General features: G+C 52.0%; 7 protein-coding genes across 7 annotated transcripts; 4 read left to right on the top strand and 3 right to left on the bottom strand.

Annotated features, from left to right (window-relative positions):
* Window positions 1-170: 170 nt before the first annotated feature.
* Window positions 171-1,550, top strand: NCS54_01193800 (Hypothetical protein; the record flags this gene model as incomplete). Its single annotated transcript, XM_053157193.1, has 1 exon — window positions 171-1,550. One exon carries the CDS (start codon window positions 171-173, stop codon window positions 1,548-1,550), a length of 1,380 nt encoding a protein of 459 aa, XP_053013168.1.
* Window positions 1,551-1,930: 380 nt separating this feature from the next.
* Window positions 1,931-3,544, bottom strand: NCS54_01193700 (Zn(2)-C6 fungal-type domain-containing protein; the record flags this gene model as incomplete). Its single annotated transcript, XM_053157192.1, has 2 exons — window positions 1,931-3,332; window positions 3,390-3,544. 2 exons carry the CDS (start codon window positions 3,542-3,544, stop codon window positions 1,931-1,933), a joined length of 1,557 nt encoding a protein of 518 aa, XP_053013167.1.
* A 985-nt stretch (window positions 3,545-4,529) lies between these two features.
* NCS54_01193600 (MFS domain-containing protein) lies at window positions 4,530-6,285 on the bottom strand (the record flags this gene model as incomplete). The annotated part of the gene is made up of 4 exons (XM_053157191.1): window positions 4,530-4,838; window positions 4,892-5,745; window positions 5,799-6,124; window positions 6,179-6,285. 4 exons carry the CDS (start codon window positions 6,283-6,285, stop codon window positions 4,530-4,532), a joined length of 1,596 nt encoding a protein of 531 aa, XP_053013166.1.
* A 1,817-nt stretch (window positions 6,286-8,102) lies between these two features.
* Window positions 8,103-10,160, top strand: NCS54_01193500 (Hypothetical protein; the record flags this gene model as incomplete). Its single annotated transcript, XM_053157190.1, has 1 exon — window positions 8,103-10,160. One exon carries the CDS (start codon window positions 8,103-8,105, stop codon window positions 10,158-10,160), a length of 2,058 nt encoding a protein of 685 aa, XP_053013165.1.
* A 678-nt stretch (window positions 10,161-10,838) lies between these two features.
* NCS54_01193400 (Hypothetical protein) lies at window positions 10,839-11,832 on the top strand (the record flags this gene model as incomplete). The annotated part of the gene is made up of 3 exons (XM_053157189.1): window positions 10,839-10,904; window positions 10,956-11,245; window positions 11,298-11,832. The coding sequence occupies 3 exons, from the start codon at window positions 10,839-10,841 to the stop codon at window positions 11,830-11,832; spliced, it is 891 nt and encodes a 296-aa protein (XP_053013164.1).
* Window positions 11,833-14,982: 3,150 nt separating this feature from the next.
* On the bottom strand, window positions 14,983-16,992 carry NCS54_01193300 (PepX-C domain-containing protein; the record flags this gene model as incomplete). The annotated part of the gene is made up of 1 exon (XM_053157188.1): window positions 14,983-16,992. One exon carries the CDS (start codon window positions 16,990-16,992, stop codon window positions 14,983-14,985), a length of 2,010 nt encoding a protein of 669 aa, XP_053013163.1.
* Window positions 16,993-17,590: 598 nt separating this feature from the next.
* Window positions 17,591-19,356, top strand: NCS54_01193200 (MFS domain-containing protein; the record flags this gene model as incomplete). The annotated part of the gene is made up of 5 exons (XM_053157187.1): window positions 17,591-17,778; window positions 17,856-18,166; window positions 18,235-18,898; window positions 18,958-19,063; window positions 19,117-19,356. The coding sequence occupies 5 exons, from the start codon at window positions 17,591-17,593 to the stop codon at window positions 19,354-19,356; spliced, it is 1,509 nt and encodes a 502-aa protein (XP_053013162.1).
* Between the last annotated feature and the right edge of the window lie 1,578 nt (window positions 19,357-20,934).

Below are 20,934 nucleotides of genomic sequence, written 5' to 3'. Positions count from 1 at the left end.
GTCTCCACATGATGCGAAGCGGCCATCCGGCCATCGTTGATGCTGCTACAATGGCCATATATATAAACTAGCTTTTGACAATTATTGATCTCACTGGCTTGACAACCACTCATCACGGCATTATCAAAGTCTTTGACCCAACCAATCACCACTAGAAACCTCAAAACACCATGAACTTCAGCTCCTCCCTCGGCAGCGACCTCCTCAGCAATGCTGCGAAGCTGAAAACGGCACGCACCGGCCGCGTCTCCAGCTGGGACCACAGCGGCCTCAACGAAGATGCCTGGGTTATTCAGCCCGGTGAGACGGCTGTCTTAGCTGACCTCGAAGGCCCTGGCTCCATCACCCATCTGTGGTTCGTCCAGACTTGCCGCCGCATTGTTGGTCCTGGTCTGATCCCCTACTCCAAGTCCGGGGTGGCCATGATGGAGGTGCACAACGCTCTGGGCCTGAACTACGAGGTCAGCGACCCGGACTACTACCGCAAGGTGCTCATCAAGATGTACTGGGATGACTCGGAGACGCCGAATGTGCTGGCACCCATTGGCGACTTCTTCTGTCTGGGCCACTCTATGGCTGCCAACTTCCAGTCCCTCCCTTTTACCGTGTCTGTGAAGCCATCTGAGGAGAAGAAGTTTGGAGGCGCCGCGGCGTTCAACTGCTATCTGCCCATGCCCTTCAACAAACGGGCCCGCATCGAGATTGAGAATCAGAACGACCAAGCCTACATTCAATACTTTTACATCGACTACGAGCTTTTCACGGAGCCTCTCAGCAAAGACACCCTCTTCTTCCACGCGCACTGGCGCCGCGAGAACCCCACAAACGGCTGGGCCCCCGAGAGCATCCAGACCAACAGCCTGGAGACGCAGGTGCCCAACCTCGACGGCAAGGGCAACTACGTCATCCTCGAGACAGAGGGCGCGGGCCAGTATATCGGCTGCAACCAGAGCGTTGCGCACTTCCAGGGCACGTGGTGGGGAGAGGGCGACGATATGATCTTTATCGACGACGACACTTGGCCCCCATCGATGCACGGCACCGGCGGCGAGGACTACTTCAGCCAGGGCTGGGGGATGCAGAAGAACGCGTACCCCTTCTGCGGGACTATCATACACGAGGAGGACGTGCCGAATCACCAAGTTAGCTACAGGTGGCACCTCGCGGACCCTGTGCGCTTCAGCAAGAAGATTCGCGTCACGATGGAGACAGGGCATGCGAACCATTTGCGAGATGACTGGTCGACCACGGCGTACTGGTACCAGACCCTGCCGGGCCCGAAGCTCGAGATCTTGCCAGTCGAAGAGCGAATTCCCCGCAAGCCTGACTTTCCGGCTGGTACGCACCCTGCCCTGCCCCAGTTGGAGAACCTGGATCCTCAGAGGAAAGCCATGGTGGAGCAGAATAGGGAGCGGATGGATGCGTTTGTGCGGGATAGGGATGCCTGGTTGGAGAGGCGTGCTCGGGACTCGCGGGAGCGTGCGAAGAACAACATTGAACATTCTAAGGACATTCGTCGACGTTTTCTTGAGGGCTTAAAGGCAGAGTAAGCAAATCCATGGTGTTTGTAGGCAAAGCCACAAGGGGCAGTCACTGGACTGGCAACAGGTGATTCAAAATGGACTTTATATCGCCCTTGACGGTGTTAAATGCATAACATAACTATATATGCTGCTCTGAGGTTAATCTATACCGCGTGTGCTCTACCCTTTCCTGAATAATCTCCGCGAGTGCTGCCAGAGACTTGCTGTATGGAGACAGTACCGCAAAAGACTCAGCTGCAAGGGAGAAACAGTGGAAGACCTGCGGGTTCAAAAGTTCCTTCATTCCATCCGTATCAATGGCTCTAATGGCCGCCATAGTGATAATGAAGATGCTGTGGATACTATACATTAGCTCCTCCTGCCAACCTCATCTTGAATCATGTACGTTACCTCGCGACCAAGGTCCAAGTATTTATCATGCACGTCTGCATCGATTTTGTAGCAGCCAGGACAAATGAAACATAGTCGTCAAAAAACTTGGTGCAGTACGGCAGAATATCCTCATCCACAAAACCCAGTCTGATGGTTTGATAAACAGCTGGCCAGGAAATGGAGGCCTTGCAAGCAAAGAACTGGGCTTGCAAGAATTGGGCACGAGGAACTTCAGCTACCTCGTACAACGCCATGGGCTGCTTGTGAAACACAAGTGACGACGGTAGATACTTGTACCAGCCGTCCAGCTGTAGCTCTAGCTCTCTGGCTATGACTGGTGCATATCTGAACTCGCCCTCGGTGGATTTGCTGAGTGATGTTGTGCAGCGCCGCAGCATTCTGCGCATAGCTATTTCGGCTAAGAAGTAAACCGGGGTGGTATCAGAGCTAAACTCAAAGGTCTGTGACGATGGAGACGACATGGCGCTATCCCCGGGGAGGGAGAAGTGCCAGATCCCGTTGGGAGACGGCAGCTGGACTTCTTCCTCGTGTTTCCAGATCCCGCTGTCTGGGAGGTCAAGCTGGACAGACAGCTCGCTTTCTATCAGTAGTATGGCCCAGTAGGCGCGGCGCAAAGCTTCCACCGTCTTCGTATCACTTCCTTGAGAGTGGATCTTGAGCATGTTCTGTGCTCTGGCTGAGGCCATGAGAATATGATCGTGTGCCTGACATGGCCGGATGAGGTGCATGTAATACACAGCGAAGAAGGTCAGGCACTGCAGGCTCCTGACACTGAAGTCAAGGAGAACTTCGGGAAGCAATTTGGATGCTTCGGCGAAATACTCAGCACCAAGTTGTTGGTCAAGGGCTGGTGTGATTGTGTCTGCGGCGGCGAATGACCCGAGAGCCATGACCAACATAACTAGACAGGTGTCTGAAAGCGAGGGGCTCCGCCCGTTGATGCACTGATGAAATAATTCTTGAAAATCGGAGGAGAGCACCGGTAGCCAGACGTGTATCCTTTCAGAAAAGGCGTGGAGGGTAGAGGATATGCTCTCTGGGGGCAGTAAAAACATCCGCGTAGGAACAATAGTCTGGTCTCGCCTTGATAAAAAGCCGGTAGATCGCTCCATGCTACTCAACCAGGCGCCCATGTCCGGATCGAGGCCAAGGAGGATCATCATGCTTCTCCGCTGAAGAACCATGATGGGGAATTCGGAATCTTCTGGCTCATACTTGACCTCATGGTCACTCGAGGCTCGCGGAGAAGTTTGAAATGACGAATACAGTGAAGCAGTTCCGCTGGCTGCAGGGAGAGACCATGAGCGAGCGTCCTTGCCCCGCCGCTGGTCCGACACGAGGAGGCCCATGATATCCTCCAGTCGTTCGCGCATGCCAGCAATGTCAAGCTCCAGTCTAAATGTGACGAGTGAGTCCTTCAGAACTTTTGTGCCTAGTGATGAAATTCCTCACCTTGATGGTGGCGGCTGGGGAGCAGCCTGATAGACGCAGCGACTACCCTGGAGCTGACAGAAGCCGCACTTGGGTCGTTGGCCATCGCATTTCGTTCTTCGTCCTCGACAAACATCGCAAGCAATGTTTAGCTTCTTTCTCTGGTACTCCCCCATTGCTATAGTGTGGATAGTCCAAGCGGCTCCGGTTTGGTGATCTGAGTCTTGTCAACGTGCCAGGTATAAATATGTCATTTCGAGTCCGGGGAACGCGAAGGATGTCACTCCACTCACGCGTCAACCCCGCAATCACGCGTCCTGGTTCAGGAGGCCATGACTCCGTTGACCCCGTTGAACACCTGTCTCTGCCCAGGAAGCGTGCAATGTGAGGAGTCTCGAGCCAGTTGGCGAGGAGAGTTGGTCGCTTCGCTCAAGGGATCTGCGGCCGCTTGGTTCCTTCTAGCGGCACGCTAGAATACTTCCTGCTTCTTCTAGAAGCCCTAACGAGCCAGGGCCCCCTGCAAGCTGAGGTGCTGAGGCGGGGTTTAGCTCTTCAATTGGTTGGCATGGATCCCTGTCCTTGCTCTCGGACCCATTTTCCGGTGCATTTCCCGACGCACGACCGTAAGCTCTCGGGCCGACAGTTGCACGTTTGGACAGGGGTCTGATCAATCAAGGAGATATGATTTGCACGGGCTTCATTGATGTGGCAGGCTCATGATGACTTGATTCTGATATTTTAAAGGCTTGACACATGTATATATCTATTTAAAGAGTGACTTTCTTTTTGTTTTTTTTTGTTTTGCCAAGGTCTAGACGCAACTGTGTGAACGCTGATATGCTAGAATTACTCAGCAACCTTCATGTTCTGTTGACGTGTTTGAATATATCTAACCCCTGCCTTTCCATCCATCTAACTATGATCAATTGAATGTAAAATGTTGCTACCCTGAGTAGATCAACTCAGGTAAGCGGTTTATATCTGGCGTCTATGAAGTATCTTGACACCAATAGTTCCGAAGGTAATCTACTCCCAAGGCAATTATCCAAGCGAAGTTGAGCTTCAGCTACGAGGGCAGTGGTGATTTTACTATGTGCCCTCAAGCAGCCTCACTAAATTGGCCATGCTCAACATTTTGGTGTCCCAACCCGTGATGATGATCTAGCCCTGTGCCTTCTCGTCGTCTAGGCTAAGAGCCGGTCCATGGCCAGCGGCAACCTCACGCTCTAGAAAGGTGACGGTAGGCTCCCACCCAACGCTCTTCCGAGCGCTGCCGACTTCGTTGTACAGCTCGTCGACTTCTTCCAAGGTGAGCCCCTTGGTTTCATAGATAAAGAAGTACACAAAGGCAACGCAGATGAAACAGGCGCCGAACCAAATGAAAAAGATCTTGGATTGGAGGTTTGCATTGCCTGGCCCATAATTGACGAGGTAAGGCGTTGCAAATGCGAGAGCCCAGTTGAGGAGCCACTACATGAGTTAGTCATAAGTTGGTCTGTGGAGAGTCGGGAAACATGTCTTACATTGGTTGCGGTTGTGATGGAAAGACTCTTGGCGCGTGTCTGCAGCGGAAAGATCTCACCGGTCACAACCCAAGCGATAGGTCCCCAGGTCGACGCGAAGAAGAAGATATAGATGCAGATAAACGCAATGCCAGCCTTCTGAGCCGCGACGTTGTGCACGATGGTAGTACCGGCACTGTCCTGAGACGTAGTCAAAGTGCCTAGCATGGCGACGATGAATTGCGAGACGCACATGCCTACCGCGCCCCAGAATAGCAGTGGGCGGCGTCCCCACTTATCGATGGCGTAGAGCCCTGGGATCGTTGAGCCCACGTTGACGCACGAGGTGATGACCTGGACTATAAAGGAGTCGTCCATGCCAGAGTTTTTAAAGTACTGCGTGCCGTAGTAGAAGATAAAGTTGACTCCGGTGAACTGCTGCAGGGCCTGAAGACCCATGCCTGTCCACTGTCTCTTGGCGATCGGGCCGCGGAAGCAGTCCAGGTAGCTCGCCTTGCTCACACTCTTTTCGTAGTCGTGGTTTGCTTTGATCTCGTTCAGCTCTTCCAGAACGGCGGGATGGTCTGGAGCGAGTCTCCTCAGCTTCGCCAGGGCCTGGGCGGCCTGTTCGATCCTATCTCGCATGACGAAGTAGCGAGGGGTTTCAGGGAGGACCAACATCCCGCCAATCAGGACGATGGAGAAGGCAAATTGGACGGCAATGGGAATTCGGTATGAGCCAGTATCATCTCGACCTTGAGTTGCGTTGTTGACCACGGCGGCCAGGAGAAGCCCGATGGTTATGGAGAACTGGTAAGCACCGACTATGGCGCCTCTGATCCATTTCGGGGCAGTCTCGGATTGATAAAGCGGAACTACATGCTTGTTAGTACAGCGGCTTCTATTGGGATTTGGGATAGGAACTTACTTAAAGCTGAGATCAGACCGACGCCATACCCAGCAAAGAACCGACCAGCCAAGAAGAGAGGGATGGAGACAGCCGCAGTCTGAAGAATGACACCAAAGTTGAACACCCACGACGATGCGATAAGCGCCCATCGACGGCCGATATAGTCTCCAAGGAACGGGGAGCATAGAGCGCCGAAAAATGTGCCTGCCGAGAGGATGGAGACAATAGCGGACGACTGGGAGGGAGAAACATCAGGCTGGCCGTGAGAGTCGGTGTAACCAGTCGAGAAGAGCTCCTTCCAGTAGTCCATGGCTAAAATGCCGCCAATCGTACCGGTGTCGTATCTGAACTTCGGTTAGTGAACATGTCATGGCCTATAAAGACGGTTGAGATCATACCCAAAGAGAACGCCACCGAAGGCGACAAAGGCTCCCACGGTGATGGCCGGCCAAGACTGGCCAGCCTCATCTTTGGGCACTGACAGAGCGAGCTTTGGGGCGCCCATTTTGCTGATTTGGTGGCTGTTGTAAGCTGTAGAGTGCCTGATAAGTGTTTTGCTTGTAGAGAATGAGGATGCGGGTTGGTTGTTGGGTCGTCATGTGTGGTTTGGGAAGATAGATATAGATTCTCGGTCACACGCTGGGCGAGGCAGAAGCTTGAACCTCCTCTGTTTGCTATCATCTACGTTTCAACCGACGTATCATGGTGGGTGTTGTTTAATGTGGATGCGTGGAGATGCTGAAGAGGGGAAGCTCGGCCATGCCGATGAGCTAAGGCAGTTGTTGGTTCCTTGTTCATTCGACGGGATGTAGTTGCTCAGGATCGGTAGATAAGACCAACCACTTTTGCCAGAGTTGGAAGGTAGGAATGTTAGATGAGACGTTGATTGAGAGCTCAAGGGTAGAGAACCCGGTCACAGCGGCGTTGGCCGGGCTGTTTTCATGCAGCTAGTCATCAGCTCATTAGGCTGGAGCAGCAGCAATCCCATGATGATCAGGGATCATTGGATGGCTGTCTGAAGCAGAGAGGCTAACCAGGTGTAAATCGCTGCATGGAAGCATCCACTGTCAGGTACATGGAAGCATGCCATTCCACATTGCTACCATGGATCCGGTTATTTTGTGTCTCTTGCAAGGGTAGACCATAAAGGGGCCACATTGAAACTCCAAACGAGTCCGTATCTACTTACTGCCTGCTGTTCTATTACTCTTTGCTGAATAATGACAGAAGAAAATAACACTTATCCGATGGGTAAGAGGGAATAGAGTACAGAGGCCTTGACTCTACTGTGGCAGTAAGAGCACAAATGGATATGCCTAGTGAGTATTGAGAATTAGATCGCCGTGATCTCAAAGGTTGGCTACGATGCAATGACCACAGGCTTCGAGCTCTATCCAAGAGGAGTTCGCTTCCAGATCTCATCTTGGCCAATGATTGCCACGACGACAGAGCCTTTACCCTCTCTCCTTTACCCCCTCTCTTGTCTTCCTACCCTGTGATCAGCACCACTTTCGGAGGCCCAACGGGCGTTTTCCGCAGATGTGGGCCGCGGACCGGATTTCGTCCTCCGCGAAGTTTGGATGACAGGCCGGCTCCAGCACGACAAATGCAACTCTATGCATGCTAAGATCGTCTAGCGACCTTCTAGAATAACAGAAATGCATACGACTAGAGTTGGCACGGTGAGCTAGCGTCTGCGAGAGGATGTTTTAGGACATGTGGAATCGTTCTCTGAATGTTCTCTGCGCGATGGGTTGTAATGCATGATGACGAGTTTCAACACCAAGCCTTTTACGTACCTGTCGCACTTCTTGATGACGACATCCTAGGCCGACATTTGGAGATGAACTGACTCGTAGCAAGGACCGGGGTTGGATGGCATGCGTCCCCACGATCGCGGAGGAGCTAGAACTGTCCGCGAGCATCCCGGCCCATGAACTAACCGCTAAAGGCAGGCCTCCATTCCCAGACCCTCTTCCCCGCACGCTCTCCCCGCAACCTACCCCCGATCGATTATACCCTAACTAGACAGTTACAGGAGCTGGAGTGGCATGACGGGCGTTTCTCCACGACCGGCACGAGGAGGGAGACGCATTTGTGTCCCATGTGCATGGGCTCGGGCACGAGGTTTGAGTCGTCGTGAGGTTAGAGTTAGGTTGGATCGTGAAAGACAGACGGGCGCTTCGTTATTATCCGGCAAAACCTACATATATCAAGCTGCTGCGCTTTCGCTTTGTGAATAAGGAGCGTCTCATTCTCTCCTCAGTTTGAATAATTTCGCATCGCCACTACCTACTTTTCTTGACCAAGACTGTCTTCAACATGCATTTCCCCCTTCATCCGTTGTCGGCGCAGACGATCGCTCTGCTGGCGCTCTCTGCGTCAACAGCAAACGCGGCCTCTGTTCCAAAACTTCCAAATTGCCGCTCCCACCAGTACCCAGGCCCCCGCAACCCTAGCTTTGAGGAAGGCCTCGAAGGATGGCGTGTTGCGAGCGGTGATGCCTTCGGAAGCAACTCAGTCTCTTCTGAAACCTCCTACTGGGGCGGCCCCTTCGGCCAGGCCGGCAAAAGCTTCATCCTGGGTACCGCACAGGGCGGAGAGAAAGCCGTGGGAGAGTTGAAGTCGAGCTCTTTCCGGGCGAGCTCCGTCATGAGCTTCCTCATTGGCGGCGGCTATGATGCTGAGAAGCTTTACGTTGGTCTTGTGAGAGACAAAGACAATAAACTTCTTCTCAAGCAGACAGGCGCCAACGATGAAGCTTTGATCCGTGTCACGTGGGATACCAGCAAGTGGGCAGGACAGAAAGTGCACATTGTCGTGCACGACAGCAGCACTTCCGAATCGTGGGGTCATATCAACGTCGACGACATTCGCGTTGGCTGTGATGCATTGGGAGATGGCAAGGACCTCACATTCAACATTTTTGGCCAGGCAAATCAGCCATCCGCTCACAGCTCGCCTTCCTGCTCCCTCATGGCAGCAGACCCTATGCGTCCCCAGTTCCACTACACTCAGTACCAGGGTTGGATCAACGATCCGGCCGGACTCAGCCAGTGGAAGGGCCGCCATCATCTCTTCAGCCAGTTCTACCCTGACGCTCCTTTCTGGGGTCCCATGTACTGGTCGCATGCTGAGAGTGTTGACGCGGTACATTGGCGTGAGCTGCCCATTGCCTTGTCTCCCAAGGACACAGATGACCCCAAGGATACTTCTGGGCGCTTCACGGGTGCAGCAGTCGTCGATAAACTTCATGGCAATCAGCTGCGCCTCATCTTCACCGACTACACGGACACAGCTTTCCACCCTGACGTAGTGCAGGAGGTGGTGTCCACCGCAACCAGCAAGGACGGCATCCGCTTCGAACTCGACTCCAACAATCCTATCATCCCACGCCCTCCTCCAGGCGCACCCAAGTTCTTCCGCGACCCAAAGCCCTTTTACGATCCTACAGACAAATCATGGAAGATGGTCATTGGCTCAAGCAACGATGTCAGTGGCCGAGTCTTGCTGTACAGCTCCAAGGACCTGCTCTCCTGGAGCTACGTTGGCATCTTGTACACAGGCGACGGCAGCACGGGCGACGTCTGGGAGTGTCCAAACTTCTTTCCCCTTGGCGACAAGTGGGTTCTCTTCTACGGCGGCAACGCGCTGGGATGGTACGAGACGGGCACGTACAATGGCACTGTCTTTACGAGCGAGAAGCGTGGGCTCATTGATGCTGGTCCTGATAGTTATGCCATGCAATGGTACAAAGATGAGACGGGCCGTGACTTGGCTATTACTTGGATGGGTAACTGGCCTACGTCCAAATGGCCGAGCCGCATTAATGGATGGGCCGGTTCGCAGTCAGTGACCAGGGAGCTTTTCATCCGTGATGATGGGGGTCTTGGTAGCCGTCCCATTAAGGCGCTCGACAAGCTTGCAGCTGGCCCGGCGAAGAAGTTTGGACGGCGTAGCGTTGGTGAGACTCCTCTGGTCATCGGCAGCTCCAACACAGCGAGACTGCAAGTTGCGGTAGACCTCGGCGCTACAACGGCGTCGTCTTTCACTATATCGCTCTTCAAGTCAAAGGCAGAGTCGGTTCTGTTGACTTACACCACGGCTGACCGGACTCTGACCCTCGACACAAGTGACGCTGGGTACGGGCAGGCGGGGACTTGGAAGGCCGTCATTGATGCATCGCACAAGGACAAGCTGATTCTGGATATCTTTGTCGACCGATCAAGTCTGGAGATCTTTGCTGGTGATGGAACAGTCATGACTGCTAATGTTTGGCCGCGATACCAGGAGTCCAAGGACATCACGATTGCTGGACGTGATGGGAATGCAGTCTTGGATTCGGTCAAGCTCGCGCCTCTTGGCTCCAGCTGGTGTTAGAGTAGCTGTAGATTCTCAAGTAGTGACTGATGAACGACTAGGGTGATGGATCACGCTGTTTCTTTCTCTTTGGTATATAGTTATCTTGCACTTACGATAAATGTACTGCTTCTGCGTGGCTAATTATGGGGTTACATTGTGTTCTTTAAACTTCAGCCACTGAACGTGTAAAGACCGAAGGCTTCACCACAGTGACGACGTGACCAATTCCGCATATTCTCCATGAATTACCCCATCTCCTTGGCTGGACGGAATTCAAGCGCGACACTCCTCCTCGCCCATGCACGGACCCAACCTCTAAGCGATGGTCTGCTTTAGCATCAGTAAAGCAGGGTTGACTGTGACGACCTGCCTGGTCGACAAGGGACAGTGCTGGGATGCTGCAGCGTTAGGGCCAACGCCATAATCTGGGGTGGTGTGGAGGGAATGGGGTCAAGCGCGACGCTAATATGGATAGCACCGAGTGTGATGCGGGGAAGTCTGTCCTCATAAATGGGCCGTTGGATTATCCTTTCTTCGTTATCCGCCCTCCGTTTCCTTCAACTCTCACCTAACTCCCCTTCCTGAGGTGGCAGTATGGCAGAACCGACATCAACTCCCGGATCCAAGCCGACAGACACAGCGCATCTAACCATCGAGGCGTGGTCACAGGGGTTCTTAATTGGATCTCTGCTCATCATGGCCAGTATTACCCTGGCAAACATGCGATCGGGGGTATTACTGCATAAACTCATTCTAGTCGAGGTAAATCGCCACTCGAATCGAAAGTCAAGCAGCCGCTTATAATAACTCCAGCTTATCCTAGCGGCACCGAATGGCTTCTTTACCTTCTTTAACCCCCCAATCTGGGGCTGGTATCTCTCTTCGACTGCTGTCCTCCTTATCGCATCCTGGACATTGCATAATGTCATCTCCTGGATGAAGAACAAGCCCTTCTTACAGCCAAGGGGTAGCTTGATATATATCAGCACGATAGTTCTTGTCCAACCGTACTGGGTGCTCGAACTCTATGCGAACTTTACATATTTTAACAACATAAACCACCGTATTTTCGTGTCTAGCAGGCCATTGGAAGCTCTATGCCGGTGAGCCTCGTTAAAGAGTGCTTGAGAATACTGACTCACAGTTCACGTCTAGCGACCCATGGTGGATCTTCACCACGGCGAACCTCTTCTGGAACATCAAATACCGCTACGAGTTCGGTCTGATCGAGATTATCCGCGTCTCGCCCCGTTTCGGCATTTTGCTCTTCAGCATGTGTCTCAGCCTCCTCTTTATCGCTCTGGACCTTCTTGCCGTGACACCAGTGCTAGGGCTCGGCGGCATCAATCCCTTCTGGAAGTTTGCGTCCGTGTTCAAGTGCTTGACCGATACAATCATACTCGACGACTTCAAGACGGCCCTGGATAAGCTTAGCCGCCATAAAATGAATCAGATCTACCAACTCCCCTTTAGTAACTCGGGGATTGGAGTACCTGTTGACTGGGCTGATATGAACGGGAGAGGAGCTGTTCGGGCGTCTTGCCAGGGAAGTGATGATATGGTGACAGTTCGGCAGGTTGAGAGAGTTCCTGATAATGCATGCCTGAGCATATCAACTGCAGACGGTATTCCTTCGCCGCTACCTCTTGCATTCATGCGGGGTGATAAGGGCTATATGAAACGGGAGTGAAGATGGCAGCTCTCATACTAGTTAAAATATTTAAATACTATTAAATACTCGAACAGCATTGCAATAACCGGTCTCCTATGGGGGTGACAGCAACGACAGAAACACCAAAATCGATAACATGATAGTGCAAGTCCCTGGCGCCCGGACCTCTTGGGTGAATACTTTATTTTCCACGGCTCAGAAATCTCTGAATAATTCTTGCTGCGTACAAACACCCTTCGTCTTGTAGAGTTGGGGTAATAATCCGTAGTGAACATGGCGCGCCATCGATCGCCTCCGGGGTGTCTTACACACCTTAGCAAGTGGATATTGATAGATGTAGAATCTCAACAGTCCTGGGAATTGAGAATGAACTCGAAGGGTAAAGGAGTCACTTGCAGTTAGGAACAAATGGAGCTGTTGCGACCTGGGGCTCGGGATCTTTGTTTCGGCAGACCTTGCCACAGGGAATAACCGCTGCGGGATACTGGCAAGAACGTCAGGTCATACTCATCGTACAAGGCACATACACAAAGGTAACTTACATCCAAAACGCTCCACTTCACGGTATACACTGGGATCCCATAGGTATCATGAGGTACAGCCATACTTACTGCACCAGGCGCGAGAACCACGTCCAGCTGGTTTTCCATCTGCTTCCAGGCTTCAGCATACACACCGCGCGCGATGTTGAGCGCATGGAATTGTTCCGCAATTCCCAACTCGGCGATACGGGTAGGCCACCTTGGGAAAATGGATGCATCTGGCTTGCCACGGAAGTAACCAAAGGCTCGCCAAGCTCCTTTGAGAGGTTTTTGGTGCCAGAAGCACTCAGGCCAAAGAACTGATAACCAATCCTAGCACCAAGGCCGGGACTTGACTCATGGCTGGCAGGTAAGTCAACAACATTGCGTCCTGCGTCGCGCAAAATAGAAGTTGCTTCGGTGAGAGCCCCCCGTGCAGGAGGGTGCAGAGGATAGTCGGGGTCTTCAGCCATGACACCAATGGTTAGTTTCCGGCCAGGTCTGGAATCAAGGCTCCGCCAGGGGATATTTAGAACTGTGGCGTCGTATTTCCACGGCACACATCTGGAGACCGTTTCCGTGAGGAGGTGCAAGTCATCAAGTGAATTAGCCAAGGGGCTAACAACTGGCATCACACTGGAGAGCCAAGGCACTGGAAAGGGGTAGTGTGTCTGTCCCGCGAAGGGGATACGGTTTGCAGTAGATTTAAAGGCGTAAACACCGCAGCAAAGGGCAGGTATGCGGATAGAGCCGGCCAAGTTATTTCCTACGCTAAGTAGTAACCCTTAGAAAGATATAAGAGCCTTTTCCTCTTTATGAGAGCTATTAGTAATAATAGAAGTAAAATAAGGATATAATATCTTAAGTAAGATAATATTATAAAATAATATATAGTTAAACTAATATATACTTATTATTATAAACAGGCTCTTAAAAACATAGGTTAACAGTAAATTAAAGCATAGCCTTAAGGTTAATCCTTTTATAAGCCTTAATATTAAGGTCTCTCTTCTACTCAGGAGCCCAGATGAGATAGGAGACAGGGATAACGCCCCTTAGTGACCTTACTAGTATCTCCCTCACGTGATCTTTAGTTCGTGCACTACTGAGCTAACGTCTGTCTTAATTCTTTCTCTCCACCTTTCCTTTTCATCTATGTTATCCACCACCAAAATTCCTCTTTCCAAGCATGCCAAGTCCAGGTACAGAGTTAAATTAATTTACCTCCGTGTGACTAGTTAATTAACTAAGCCTAGATTGTCGAACATGTCGTCTACGACGGATCCGTTGTGATCGTACAGAGCCGCATTGTAAGAAATGCCAGAAGAAGGGGCATTCTTGCCCTGGATACGGCATCCAGTTCCGTTTCGCCAAAGGGATTGCAAGTCGTGGCCGCTTCAAGGGCGCTGCTTCACCGAGCGAGACGAAATCTCAAGCAAGTCAATCATCTCCAAAGAGTGAACCCGAGAGCGAGGCATTACATGCACCCCTTTTCGACGACATCCCAGAGTCGACGCTGAACCATCTTATCAACTACTATTCCACCAACCTCGCCCCCATCAACGTCTGGGTCAACACGGTGCAGAACGAGTACACGCGCCTCGTCATCCCGCTCGCCAAGACGCAGCCATCCCTGCGGTTCGCCATCCTCGGCATCGCCGCGGCGCACCAGGCTGGCGCCTCACCCGAGTTCTCCCAGTCAGCGTGCCGCACGGCCATGGAACTAATCACGGAGCGAGTGCGAAGGCTGGCGGCCATGGACCTGCAGGAAACCCGGTCCTACATTGAAAATGACGACGGCAGCCACGAGGCTATCCTCGCTGCCACCCTCATCCTGTCCAACCACTCGCTACTGGGTTCTGATCTGCCGCTTGCTCTCTTTCATATCGAAGCCGCGCGGGTTCTGATCAAGACACTTACATCCGAAGCCATGTCCAAGAGGGCCGTGTTCATGTTTCTCACGAACCAAGTAGCGGCCCTCGACGTGCTAGCATGCGCCACCCTTTTCAATCCTACCCACATCAAGGACCCTGTTCTCCCAGAGCTTGGGCGTGGGCCTGTCATCTTTGGCCACTACCTCCACATCATTCACAGTATTACAATGTCCTCTATGCAGCTAGAGGATGACCCTCCATCCATTGCATCACTCGAAGAGAGGTTTGAGCTTGCCCGAGGCTCAACACTGATGGCCATAGGACGTCTTGAAGCCCTACCCGATGGGCCACACCGGCACGACGCCATCCGCCTTGTGCAGGCTTTCCACCATGCGGGCTTGCTCTACGCCTGCAAGCGTCTCAATATCCACGAGGACGAGAACTACCACTCCATCAAGCTGTTCAGAGTATTCGAGCAATTCGAGGACATCAACCTCAGTCTGGCAAACCTTTCGTGGCCCGTCTTCATGGCAGGGATATGTAGCTGCGGCAACCCTGAGCGTATTCGTATCATCAATGGCCTGTGCAAGACGCTGGTGGACAGTTCCCCTTTTCAGTACTACGCAAATATCCCCACGTTTCTCGAGGAGTTGTGGGCCAGGGATGATGGAGACTGGACGGCGCTGGCGAAGGAGTGGGAGAACCAGGGGATGCCCGTATTAGCAGTATAATCGTGGGTGCTATTTGACAAGGCAATGGGTACTTTCCTCTATCTACATGTGGTCACGAGGGATCTTGTAAGAGTGTTCCCGCTCAAAGATCTTGTCCTTGTTCTCCCACGCTTCCATCCGCGTGTTGATCAGCCAGTCCGTCTTGGTGGCCGTCATTTTAGTCCAACCATCGATAGCCAGACTCAAATCCTCGCGGCCAAACTCTTGACGAAAGTTCTGGTCAGCCTGTGCCGACAGGGGGTCATCTGGCCGGACACTGCAGGTAACTTTGGTAAAGCCCCCAAAGCGCCATCCATTCTCTTCATTCTCAAACAGTCCCTCGTCAGCGTCAAAGCTAATGGTGACCTCATCTGTCTCCAAGTTCTTGGCGATGCTGTTCTTGTTCCCAGGAGGGCGCAGTGTCTTGGCCTTGAGTGGCGGGCTGCACACAGGAGGTTCGAAAGCCGCTAAACGGTCATCCTCCGGACAAGATGGCCGGATTGGAAGTTCCAGAGTGCTGGCAGCACAATCAACCGTCAGAGTTGCAGCTTCGGGCGAGGGCCATACGGTCGGGAAATATGACGACGATAGCGCGAGACGGAGAACGCTTCCGACGCCTACGCGTTGGCCGCACTCGTTCAACTTGACGACTACGTCGTAGAAATGGCCTGGCTCGAGAGGCTTCAGGTCTACATGACCCTCACGGTGGGTGAGATTCAAAACTCCGTAGGTGAGCCTTGTCGCTGAACCGTCTGGCAGCACCTCGGAGACGACGGCTGCGATGAAGGCGTTTGGCTTGTCGCTAGCGATGCGAAGACGAACCATGATGGGACCAAGGAACTCCAGAGGCTGGGTAAGCGGCTCAGTGTCAAACACCTGGGAGCCAGCAGCCTCGTCACGTTGGTCACCAGGCAAGTCCGAGTCGAAACCGTAGGGAACCCATCTCCCAGCGGCGAACCCAACAGTCTGAGGCGAGCAGAACGAGATGTGCTGCTCGCTTATCAAGGCACCATCAAGCAGCTGTCCCGGCGCAAGACTCAAGACCTTGTTTGAGCCCCTCCCGCTAGGCCAACTCGTCTCAGCAACCCATCGTCCAGGCCGATGGGTATAGAATCTCTGCGGCGGCGTCGTGTCTTCCAGATAGCACCGCAACATGGGCTCATCCATGATGCCCGTCTCCTTACCCTTGAGCCACTTATCCCACCAACGCAGCATCTCCTGCAGGAAGCCAATCTGCGGCCTGGGCACTGCAAAGTTGGGGTACTTGTGCGCCCAGGGCCCAACTAGGCCCTTCTTGGGACACTCGAGGTGCTCTAGCATGCGGAAGATGGAGTTGGAATAGGGGTCGTGCCAACCGCCGACGAGGTAGACGGGGCACTGGACGGCGCTGTAGTCCTGGCAGATGGACGCATGCTCCCAGAACTCGTCACGTCTCTGATGCTGGTGCCACCCCTCAATATAAGGCGAGCCCGTCTCCAGGCGTTCCATCCACATGTCACGCCACTTGTCGCCGACGAGGGCTGGATCGGGCGGCGTGGGCGCAATGGAGAACATGGTGGCTCCCCAGAGGAAGTTGTCGACAAGCTGACAGCCGCCCATGTAGTGGACGTCATTGTCGTAGCGGTCATCAGTAGAGCAGAGCGAGATGACCGCCTTGAGCTCCTTGGGACGTCGAGCGGCGACTTGAAGCCCGTTGAAGCCTCCCCAGGAGATGCCCATCATGCCGATAGACCCAGTGCACCACGCTTGAGACGCGATCCACTGCAGAATCTCCAGGGCGTCATCCTGCTCCTGCTTGAGATACTCGCCGAGTAGGACGCCTTCCGAGTCTCCTGAGCCTCGCATGTCGACGCGGACGCAGGCATACCCATGGGCGGCGACGTAGGGATGATTGAGGGCGTCCCGAAAGGAGGTACCATCTCGTTTTCGGTAGGGCAAGTACTCGAGGATTGCTGGAACATGGCTGGCGTCTGCATTCTTGGGCATCCAGATCAGGGCCGAGAGGACAGTGCCGTCCGAGAGGACGATTTTTTCATCCTCTAGGACGCGTATTGGGAGTTGAGAAGTCGACATTTTGGCCTGTGAGTGCCCGGCATTGGATCAAGACGAAGATGATTTCTTGGGTTTTGTGAAGCTAGCTAGCACAGGTGAGAGAACAATTACAAACTGGCCAGCTCATCAAATCCCCCCTGGATCAAGCGATCCCGACAACGTCATAGTAACACCAATGAGGCATATTCTTACCCCATGGGTTTACCCCTCAAAGATAGGAAGAAGGAATATAAGCCGGTGATCCGGAAAGATAAACGAGATAGGCAAAATGACTCAGACATTGGTGTTTTGCTAGTTTCTCTATTTATTGCCTGTATGCGGAATAGCCTTAAACTCTTTCAATTTCTTTCCCCTTTGGGCAAGCCGACGGATCCAAGCCCCCTCCGCTCCTCCTTGATAACTATCGAGTCATTTCATAATTAGAATCGTAGCGAGGAGCTAATGATCCCTGTACTCCGCGTTGTTCACAGAGTATGAAAATGGGGCCGCTTCTCGCTTCGATTCTGTTTTGAGCCCGTTCTCATCTCAACCCAGCTCTCTCTTGTCCAGTCAATCAATTGAGGGAAAAGCAAGAGAAGAAGAAACCTCTCCTCTCCTTTGACCAGTGCATGCATGCAAAATGTCGTCGATTGACAACAAAAAGTCCCCTGGGGACATCAACACCATCACGGTCGTCCGTGGCGCGGAGGCTGAGATGACCACCGTCACAAGCCACGATGTCGGTCACACGACCGAATCCACCTTTAGCAGAGTCTCAGTCTGGCTCATGCTCATCTTCATGTCCATCGCTACAGCCTCAGATGGCTAGTAAGTTTCCATGTCCTCTCATATCATCCCTCTCCCTGCGATTGATCGAATCAAGATTTGACATGATGTGCATCAAGTAACGCCGCTGTGATTGGCAACATCTCTCTACTCTTTGACGTCCTGTACCCGGGTGCCTTGACCTCAACCATGTACTCTCGCCTATCAAACGCTTTCCTGATTGGCATGATCCTCGGCATGGTCGCCTTTGGCTACATCGCCGACCAGTTTGGCCGCAAGACTGGGGCTGTCATGACAACTATTATCCTGACCGTCGGTGTGATAATCAGTGCAGCCGCAAGCGGCAAAACGGAGACGGGCATGCTGTGGATGCTGGTCGTCGGACGAGGCATCGCCGGAGTTGGTGCCGGCGGCGAGTACCCAGTCACAGGTGAGCCAGTCATCTACCACCCTCCTGTCCCCTTTTCTCCGAGACCTCTCTAACACATTCCTGTGCAGGCGCTGGTGCCATGGAGGCCACAGATGAATCAAGCGGATTCCGCAAGCGTCGAGGCTTCGTCTTCGCCATTATGAGCGAGGTCGCAGCCTCGCTGGGCTATTGCTTCGGAGCCCTCGTGCCCCTTATCCTCCTCCTGTGCGTCAATCAGCGCGAGAACCGATACGAACTTGTCTGGCGGTTGGCCTTTGGCCTTGGCATGGTCCCTCCCCTGGTTATCTTCTGGTTCCGTCTCAGGATTGCCGTGTCAACCGCCTTCCGCAAGTCCGCCCTTCGGAAGCAGAAGCAGCCATACTTGCTTATGGTCAAGAAGTATTGGCGTCGACTCCTCGCCGCCGGATGGACTTGGTTCATCTACAACTGGATCTCCATTCCATTCGGTGTCTTCAGCTCAACTGTCGTTTCCAGAGCGAATGCGTCCGAGTCCATGATTAAGACCCTCGGCTGGGGTGTCATAATCAATAGCTTCTATCTCCCTGGCCCGTTCCTTGGTGGATGGCTGGCCGACAAGATCGGCAGGAGGCAGACCATGACTCTGGGATTTGTTCTCCAGGCTGTGCTCGGATTTATTCTTGGAGGAGCCTATGACAAGATTCAGTCCATCTTTCCCCTGTTCGTCGTCATGTACGGCATCTTCCTTACTCTAGGAGAAGTTGGCCCTGGAAGGTGAGTCTGGGAATGACGTCCGATTTTGGAAACAAGTCGACATGCTCATGGATTGCTAGCACCATTGCTCTCATCTCGGCTGAGCCATTCCCAACCTCAATTCGTGGCCAGTGCAACGGTCTGATCTCAGCCTTTGCTAAAGTTGGTGCCACCGCCGGCACAGAGGTGAGCAGAGATATGCGTCCCTGTATCCCTCGTCGCAGCTAACAGCCTCCCAGGTCTTTGCCGCCATTCTTACCAACTACAAACACAGAGAGGAGAAAGGAAACCAGACTGTCTTCATGATCGGCTCGGCGTTTGCTCTCCTTGGCGCAGTCCTCGCCTGGTTCCTGCTCGAAGACGTTAGTCTTAACCTAGATGATGAAGACGAGGAGTGGAAGTGCTACCTCGCCGCTCACGGTTGGGAGGGGACTTGGGGAGACAATGAGACGCAGGACCCGCGTAGGGCGGTGCAGTAGTTAACTAAAAAGTATTAAATATTATTTAATTACTTTATGCTACTTAAAGTAGGGATTAAAGTATCTTAATTGTTATGCGGATAGAGCTAGCTGAGTTATTTCTTATGCTAAGTAATAACCCTTAGAAAGATATAAGAGCCCTTTCTTCTCTACTAAAGCCACTAATAATAAGAGAGATTTAATAAGGGTTTAATATCTTATTAAAGATAGTATTTTTTAAATTATTTAAAAGATTTAAAGTATATTATTAAGTAATAGAAAATAACAACCTTAGATATATTATTATAATCTATAAGATATTTATTTTATAATATAAAATTATCTTAGTATTAAAAAGGATTTATATTAAGATTAAATAAATAATAAGTAATAAATACATAATATATTTTATATATCTAGCTATAATATAATACCTCTTAATATAAAAAATATTATTTTTTACTATTAGCGATATAGAATAAAATAGGTTTATATATGGTATTTTGTTTTTTACCTTGAGACTGATCGGTAGACTATGTAAAGGGCTAATAACCCTACCTGTCTCTCTCAGCTGCTGGTCCAGCCATCTCGTTCTCGCGATACCCTCGCTGAAAAAGATGTCGGTCAAACAGAAAGTCTATTTGCAATGTTCAACGTCAGCGCCCGGTTACTATAACCAATATGGACCTACCAGCTGTTGGGCCAAAGCGGCCCTCTTGCACAAAGCAACAGGGACCTCTTCAGCAGACACCTTTTTAGCGTGGATATGTTTCAAGGTGTTCGTGGCACTGAGATGCTGGGTAATGGTGAGTTCTTTCTCACTCAAGAGCCCCGACTGTCGAGCAGGATCCAGTTCAACCAATTGGCCTTCCCTTGGTGTTCCTGCTCTACTGATTGCTCGCAACTTGGCAGCGTCAAGGATCTAGTCTGAAGGAATCGAACTTAGGTGCTTGGAAGCATGAGCTAATGCGAGTGTCTTCCAATCTGCCATGGCTGAAACGGTGTTGCGTGGTCTCGAGGCTCTGGGAAAGTATGAGGTGTGTTTGGAGACTGCGATCTTTCTTGCTCTTTTAAAAACGAGAAGAAATTAAAGAAGATATGGTAAGAGCTACTGACGAGAAGATGTACGAGACAAGATCAGACCTTATATAGGTGATCCGGCCGAGCTGAATGTGAGCCAGCTCCTCCATATGGCTGTGTAATTGTGTCAAGGCCCATTGTAATGCGACAACCTTATTGGCCCTGTGAACCTATCGGGGCGGGAAAGTTGTGAGTGGCGCATTTTGTGCCTTTAAAGGGCAAAAGCTCCACCTGATAACTATCACTTCCCACTCTTCCCCGTCACCTCCTCCGTTTGTTCCCATGACAATTGCTCTTATACGACCTGATTGATTCACCACCGACTCGGTTACGCTCCGGTAGTTTTCTTCGGATATATTAAGCGCCTTGGTCCCTGTCCTGCATCCTAGTCTAAAGTCGCCACTTGACGCTAGTTGTTGTCCTCATGGGAAGCTGCTTCAATTGTCGTCGGCGTAAGTAGAAGTGCGATGAAGGGCTTGTTCACATCCTTCTTCCACCTTCTTATGATATTAATCAAGA

Source organism: Fusarium falciforme, chromosome 9 (assembly GCF_026873545.1).
Source record: "Fusarium falciforme chromosome 9, complete sequence".
Lineage (NCBI taxonomy): Eukaryota > Fungi > Ascomycota > Sordariomycetes > Hypocreales > Nectriaceae > Fusarium > Fusarium falciforme.
Note: the sequence above shows the minus strand (reverse complement) of the source record. Positions and strands in the feature narration are given on the sequence as shown.